An 8,220-nucleotide genomic window follows, 5' to 3' on the forward strand; every position below is an offset into this window, starting at 1 on the left:
AATTCTCACCACAAATATCAGTTCAATATCTAGATTTGATTTACATCTGGTTATCAACTAATGTGAATTCAATGTGGAATCAACAACAAAAAATGTCTCACTGTCATTGGATTTAGGTGAAAAGTTGGGTGCAAAAAATACAAAATTAAAGAGTGGGAGTGGGATGCCCTGGTGCACAACTGAGCAAGAGGACAAGTACATTAGAGTGTCTAGTTTGAGAAACAGACGACTCACAAGTCCTAAACTGGCAGCTTCATTAAATAGTACCCGCAAAACACCAGTCTCAACGTCAACAGTGAAGAGGTGATGCTGGCCTTCTAGGCAGAGTTGCAAAGAAAAAGCCATATCTCAGAATGGCCAATAAAAATAAAAGATTAAGATGGGCAAAAGAACACAGACACTGGACAGAGGAAGGTTGGAAAAGAGTGTTATGGACAGACAAATCTAAGTTTGAGGTGTTCGGATCACAAAGAAGAACATTGCTGGAGGAGTGCTTGACGCCATCTGTCAAGAATGTTGGAGGCAATGTGATGGTCTGGGGGTGCTTTGGTGGTGGTAAGGTTGGAGATTTGTACAGGGTAAAAGGGATCTTGAAGAAGGAAGGCTATCATTCCATTTTGCAACGCCATGCCATACCATACCCTGTGGATGGCGCATAACTGGAGCCAATTTCCTCCTACAACAGGACAATGACCCAAAGCACAGCTCCAAACTATGCAAGAACTATTTAGGGAAGAAGCAGTCAGCTGGTACTCTGTCTAAAATTAAGTAGCCAGCACAGTCACCGGATCTCAGCCCTATTGAGCTGTTGTGAGAGCAGCTTGACTGTATGGTACGTAAGAAGTGCCCATCAAGTCAATCCAACTTGTGGGAGGTGCTTCAGGAAGCATGGGGTGAAATCTCTTCAGATTACCTCAACAAATTGACAACTAGTATGCCAAAGGTCTGCAAGGCTGTAATTGCTGCAAATGGACGATTATTTGACGAAAGCAAAGTTTGAAGGACACAACGTCTTGACTATATTTCCTATTCATTTTGCAACCCATTTCATGTATGTTTTCATGGAAAACAAGGACATTTCTAAGTGACCTCAAACTTTTGAATGGTAGTGTACATTACAGAAGCCTGAAAAATAACAAAACCGTTTGACATACACCGTATTTTTGGCTGTTTAAAAAAAAGAATGTCTATTAATTATAAAATTATTAAAATATTAATATCATTCCACCAATGAGGCCACTAGAGGTTGATTTGGTCATTTGACTGTAGGAAAGGGTTTTAATAATCTGTGAGAGCGGTATTGTTAATCAACAACCTGTTATTTTTTATTATGCATTTTCCAAACAATATCATTAGATTCACAACTCTAAATTGTCTTCAAAATGCTAAGCTGTGACCACTGGGTAGATATTGTTCGGAGCGTGTATGGTATATCTACAGCCTAGTCTGAGTGCCTTAATCATTTTATAGAGTCCTGGAGTTATGCTCATAGAAATAATAGATTTCTATTGTTATGCTACTTGTGAATGTGTATACAACTTTTATTAAATAGGACAGGGCTAAAATTATATTTAAAAAAATGTAGTTTCTCAATGTACCTTTATGTATTATAATTGAGTTTCTCAAACTTTACCTTTAGACATATTATATTGAGATGTAGGATATTTCCCATTACAGCAAAACTTTTGGTGTAATTTCTTAGCATATTCTTTGGGACTCCTATGTTGGTGCCAGGTGGAGATCGTTCAATTCAAATGCGCAACATCTCCAGTACAGCAGGCGGCGACACCTCCCTCGTTTACCGATACGTAAAGAGGAAACGTTCGCGTTGTTGACACAAAAGGGGAAAGTAGCCTATCTTTTGCGGTCTCGAAAGGATGGTCGCTTGCTAGGTACATAGACACCACGTTAGCAGCACATAGCATAAACGTGTTCATTTATTCTGTTCGTCATATTCCCTCAAAATGTCTAAAATGCAGCTGTTGCAGGATTATCTAAACGAGCGGTTAACAGCGGTGGCTGTTGAGATATTTGGGGCTGTGGAAAATACCATAGCAGAGTACCAGGAAGAAATCTCGCGTTCAAATGAGGAGATCGAACGTCTACGGAGGCTGCTGGATTTGGTTTGCAAACCTGACATACAGAGACCAGGTGAGCAGAGCCATATGTACTTAATAGATGGCTCTGGTAGTAATGACCGCCGCTAGATCAATTAATGTGATTGAACCAGCCAGGCCTGGCAATCAACCGATTTGTAGATATTTTTCTGAAAATTAATGTTAATTTGAATTTGGCACATAGAACTACAGCGTTCACCAGCTTGTAGTCCTAAAAACCGGTCCCGTTCGTTGAACCATTCCTATGGGGAAATAATAGGCTTTTGGGATAAACGCTGAAAATAGGGCCAGAGGTTAACACAGGCTTGAGAGATCTTATGTTTTGTTATTTGAGATAATATCAGTCAGTTAACATGACCTTTATGAATGATGAACGCTTTGCAGGGTTTTTATTACATAAATGCTTCAAAATGCACAAAAAGTGATGTTAGCTGATGAAGATTACCTCATAGAACTAAACATAAGATCTCCTAAGCCTGTGTTAACCTCTGACCTTATTTTCTGCATTTACCCAAAGCCCCTACAAAAACTCCATTCATTTTCCCATAAGTTTTATCCAACTAACCATGGCGGAGTTAGTGCCTACAAAAAGATGCCATTACTATTGCTCTCTATTGATGACTAATTAGTTATCCAATCATCTCAGACACCCAGCAGCTCATTCTCCCTGTCCCTGAAGAGGAGGTTCTTGCTGAGAAGCAGCACTGTGAGCAGGAGTGGAGCCCCAGTCTGGACCAGGAGGACACAGAGCCCACTCAGATTAAAGAGGAACAGGAGGAGTTTGGGACCAGTCAGGAGGAAGAGCAGCTTCAGGGGCTGGAGTCTGATATAAAAGAGTTCATATTCTCTCTTCCCTGTGTGAAAAGTGACTATGATCAGGACCCTCCTCAGCCCTTATATCTTTACCAAAACCAGACAGTGGAGAACAGAGAGGGGGACTCTCTTCCCACCAAAACAACTGAAGACATCAAAACAGAACTTGATGGGGAGGGCTATGGAGTATATGAACCAAACAATGAATTAAATCCCTTTTCTCCAGTAAATTCGGGTCGTTCTGCAGCTCATATTGGGAACAGAGGCAATGGGGTGGACAGTGGAGGATTAATGTCAGGGTTACAGCCACTCAAATCAAAGACAACATGGACAAAGAAAGGACAAAGCTCTAAGACCAGGGAAGCCAGTGAGTTGAACGTTCCATTGAGGGCGGCTCACTCAGGGGAGAGACCACACAGGTGTCCTGTCTGCAGGAAATGCTTTCTGAAAAGTAGCATTTTAAAAACTCATCAGAGAATTCACACTGGGGAGAAACCATATTGTTGCAATGTATGTGGCAAGAGTTTCAGAGAGAAGAGAACCCTGACCAGTCACAGGCTGACTCACTCAGGTGAGAAACCATATCAATGCAAAGAATGTGGCAAATGCTTCAGTCAAAAGAAAATCCTGACCATACATATGAGGACGCACACTGGAGAGAAACCGTATCAGTGCAAAGAATGTGGTAAATGCTTCACTCACAGTGGATCCCAAGCAGCACATTTGAGGATTCATACAGGGGAGAGACCATATAAGTGCCCTATGTGTGTGAAATGCTTCAGAACAGCAAGTCATCTAAAACGGCACCAGCGAAGTCACAGAGGAGAACAACCACATTGTTGACTTTTTTGTTGTTGTAGTAAACGCTTCACTTGTAAGAATAACATAGGGCTAGATTCTAGCAGAGCCGCGTTTGCCGACATCCGCATAGCAGTTGTTTTGGCGGTGTCGAGTTGGAACTGCATTAAGAGCTGTGAAATCCACAAGCGGCTCCTTGTGTTGCCTTTTTGCAGACACTGGCATTGGATGCAACGAAACCACACCCTACTTTATATCCGACAATTCCCATACAGCCACGTTACAAATTTAAACACTTGAATGTGTGATGTTCTATCGTCTACACTTCAATTAGACTGATAGACTATAAATCCCCTAATCCCAAATGAACATGAAAATATGCATTAGCCTGTCGTTATTTCTAACATCAATAGAGCCTACACTTTATTGCCATTTTTCAACCTCTAACGTGTTGTCGATAATAAGGAAGGGAGATGTTGGTGACACACAACAGTAGCTGCTCACCGATTTGTCAGCTCATATTGCAGTTACACTGGCAAAACGCAGGTTAACGCCCAAAGCCTCGATCTAATTTAATCGAGGCCATAGCGTACCGGTGTGTGGGTTAAAAATGACAGATTGGGACACTGATTAGTGCCTAAATTGCAACGCATTGGTTGTACAGTAACATGCTATACAGGACGTCAGAGCTCAAGCGTGGTTCATACACATTCTGACAGATGACATTTCAGGAATTTTCCATGACTTTTAACCAAATTTCCATGACCAATCTCTATATAAACATAACAAATGTGGTATTGACACTAACCAATGTGTCAAATAATACAAAGCTTATTTATAACTTATGAAACAGACAATATAGTTTGATTTAAAATAATAAACATTGATGAATACATTTTGTATAGCAATACCATAAGAGAAAAATAAATAAGTTTAAAAAAATAATACATAACAAGTGTATTATTTTTGTGTCTGAAAGTCCAGGAGCTAAACACTCTCTCTCTAACACACACACACACACCTGAACACAACCCTGAACAAGTTGTTTGTAAATTTAACTTGCTATTCACATTTGACTGTCCATGAGTTACTCTTTCTTTCTTCTCTCTGGTTTGTTCTCCTCTTCTCACAATCTCCACATCCTGTTTTACGTGCGGCCAGAGCAGTGGTCCGACACATTTCCGTTTTCTATCCATTGGTACATGCAGAAGTACATGCTGGTGCTACAATCTGTGGCTCTTACAAAGTCTTTTATGTGCAGGGCAATTGTGAAAAGGCCTGTAAAGACTTGTGTTCTACATCCCAGTCAGCGGCTTTGCATCCATTCCAGAATGAGTAATGCAGGATGTGCAATCCACAGGATTTAATGTTGATCAGCGATTTGTTGACATCTCAACATATACTTCTGGAGTATGTGGAACACAGTGGCGGTCTGTGCCATTTAAATTGAGGGAGGACGATTATTTGTTTTAATGAGCATGGCCATATTTCTATTACAGCATATTGGATTACTCTCATTCATATTCCATTCACTCAGCTCAATGTAACATCGACTTTTCCCTATACACATGAGGTTGCTACAACCTAGCCAATGAATGAAAGTTTACAACATACAGTGAGGGGGAAAAAGTATTTGATCCCCTGCTGATTTTGTACGTTTGCCCACTGACGAAGAAATTATCAGTCTATAATTTTAATGGTAGGTTTATTTGAACAGTGAGAGACAGAATAACAAAAACAAAAATCCAGAAAAACGCATGTCAAAAATGTTATAAATTGATTTGCATTTTAAGGAGGGAAATAAGTATTTGACCCCCATTCAATCAGAAAGATTTCTGGCTCCCTGGTGTCTTTTATACAGGTAACGAGCTGAGATTAGGAGCACACTCTTAAAGGGAATGCTCCTAATCTCAATTTGTTACCTGTATAAAAGACACCTGTCCACAGAAGCAATCAATCAGATTCCAAACTCTCCACCATGGCCAACACCAAAGAGCTCTCCAAGGATGTCGGGGACAAGATTGTAGACCTACACAAGGCTGGAATGGGCTACAAGACCATCGCCAAGCAGCTTGGTGAGAAGGTGACAGTTGGTGCGATTATTTGCAAATGGAAGAAACACAAAAGAACTGTCAATCTCCCTTGGCCTGGGGCTCCATGCAAGATCTCACCTTGTGGAGTTGCAATGATCATGAGAACGGTGAGGAATCAGCCCAGAACTACTCGGGAGGATCTTGTCAATGAGCTCAAGGCAGCTGGGACCATAGTCACCAAGAAAACAATTGGTAACCCACTACGCCGTGAAGGACTGAAATCCTGCAGCGCCCGCAAGGTCCCCCTGCTCAAGAGAGCACATATACATGCCCGTCTGAAGTTTGCCAATGAACATCTGAATGATTCAGAGGAAAACTGGGTGAAAATGTTGTGGTCAGATGAGACCAAAATGGAGCTCTTTGGCATCAACTCAACTCGCCGTGTTTGAAGGAGGAGGAATGCTGCTTATGACCCCAAGAACACCATCCCCACCGTCAAACATGGAGGTGGAAACATTATGCGTTGGGGGTGTTTTTCTGCTAAGGGGACAGGACAACTTCACCGCATCAAAAGGGACGATGGACAGGGCCATGTACCGGCAAATCTTGGGTGAGAACCTCCTTCCCTCAGCCAGGGCATTGAAAATGGGTCATGGATGGTTATTCCAGCATGACAATGACCCAAAACACATGGCCAAGGCAACAAAGGAGTGGCTCGAGAAGAAACGCATTAAGGTCCTGGAGTGGCCTAGCCAGTCTCCAGACCTTAATCCCATAGAAAATTTGTGGAGGGAGCTGAAAGTTTGAGTTGCCAAACATCAGCCTCGAAACCTTAATGACTTGGAGAAGATCTGCAAAGAGGAGTGGGACAAAATCCCTCCTGATATGTGTGCAAACCTGGTGGCCAACTACAAGAAACGTCTGACCTCTGTCAACAAGGCTTTTGCCACTCAGTACTAAGTCATGTTTTGCAGAGGGGTCAAATACTCATTTCCCTCATTAAAATGCAAATCAATTTATAACATTTTTGACATGTGTTTTTCTGGATTTTTTTTCTTGTTATTCTGTCTTTCACTGTTCAAATAAACCTACCATTAAAAATATAGACTGATAATTTCTTTGTCAGTGGGCAAACATACAAAATCAGCAGGGGATCAAATACTTTTTTCCCTCACTGTAGGTGCACAGGTCAAGAGAAATGAGTATTCAAGGTGACAAACATTGACACATTCAGTACTGCCTTGTGCACACTTCCCTGCATCTAGCTGATCTATGATGTAAACATTAGTCCAACAGTTGCAAACGAGAGTTTGTATTGGACAAATTCATGCATGTTTATCCCCATTTCGTTCCGTTTAAGAAATGTTTTTTAACAGAATCGGGGGGAATGAATACACCCCTGATCACACCTTTTGTTTTATATGTAATGTAAGTGCCTTTATGTGTTGGGACCCCAGGAAGAGTAGCTGCTGCCTTGGCAACCGCTAATGGGGATCCCTAATAAATACAAATACACACAAGCACAGTTCACTTTCATAGCAGCCACATACAAACAGCATGATCCCTTTGATCGTTGTATAATTCCTTCTCGCATCTATGCGCTCTTCTCCTCTCACCTTTTCCCTTCACTTGTGGACTTCAGTGCACAACACATCAGCTGTCTGTAACCAGGAAGAAAAAAATCCAACCCGCTAACCGCTATACACAGCCTACATCGCTGTCATCATATTAGCTAATGTCATAGTCAACATAGCTACTAAAACCAAAGTGTTAGTAAACCCGCTACAATCATGCACCGTGTACAGTCAGCAAGCAGTTTAGCAGTTACACTGGCTGGCCCCGGTGGCAATAAATTAATAAAACCAAAAACGTACCTTGACTCAGAGTTTCACCCCTCTGTTTAAGCCGGGTGTTTGAATAGGCTAAACTAGCTGCATTCACTAGCTAAGTGAAAAAATACAAATTATAGGAAGCTCTCTCTCCCGCTTGAGAGAGAGAAATGAATTTGTTCAAAGCAGTTCAAGTATTGTAACTACTCACCACATTTTATGCACTGCAGTGCTAGCTAGCTGTAGTTAATGCTTAAAGTACTAGATTCATTCTCTGATCCTTTGATTGGGTGGACTACATGTCAGCATGTCAACATGCTGCAAGAGCTCTGATAGGATGGAGGATGTCCTCCGGAAGTTGTCGTAATTACTGTATAAGTCTATGGAAGTGGTTGAAAACCACAAGCCTCCTAGGTTTTGTATTGAATTCGATGTACCCAGAGCACTGACAGTGGTTCTGAACTTGAGCACAATGCTGGACAAAAAGTTGCTCCCATCACTCCTGCTAATTGGGTAACTTGCAAATGCTTTGTCTGAGTGAGGGAAATGCTGTAAATAAAGAGGACTCGATGTGTTTTGAAAGATGAGATGTTGAGGATGATAAATACCACTGATGTCATATAAGCAAGC

At 41.5% G+C, this 8,220-nt stretch overlaps 1 protein-coding gene across 1 annotated transcript; it reads left to right on the forward strand.

The window, feature by feature from the left end:
• Positions 1–1,818: 1,818 nt before the first annotated feature.
• Positions 1,819–4,673, forward strand: LOC109891327 (zinc finger protein with KRAB and SCAN domains 8-like). The gene is made up of 2 exons (XM_020483778.2): positions 1,819–2,151; positions 2,764–4,673. Exons 1-2 carry the CDS (start codon positions 1,965–1,967, stop codon positions 3,771–3,773), a joined length of 1,197 nt encoding a protein of 398 aa, XP_020339367.1. The 5' UTR covers positions 1,819–1,964; the 3' UTR covers positions 3,774–4,673.
• Positions 4,674–8,220: the final 3,547 nt, after the last annotated feature.

This window comes from Oncorhynchus kisutch, linkage group LG5 (genome assembly GCF_002021735.2).
Source record: "Oncorhynchus kisutch isolate 150728-3 linkage group LG5, Okis_V2, whole genome shotgun sequence".
Lineage (NCBI taxonomy): Eukaryota > Metazoa > Chordata > Actinopteri > Salmoniformes > Salmonidae > Oncorhynchus > Oncorhynchus kisutch.

Coding starts and splice junctions, on each gene's coding strand:
- LOC109891327 (XM_020483778.2), top strand. CDS start 1,965: ATGTCTAAAATGCAGCTGTTGCAGGATTATCTAAACGAGCGGTTAACA. Junction 2,152..2,763: donor ACCTGACATACAGAGACCAG/GTGAGCAGAGCC, acceptor CAATCATCTCAG/ACACCCAGCAGCTCATTCTC.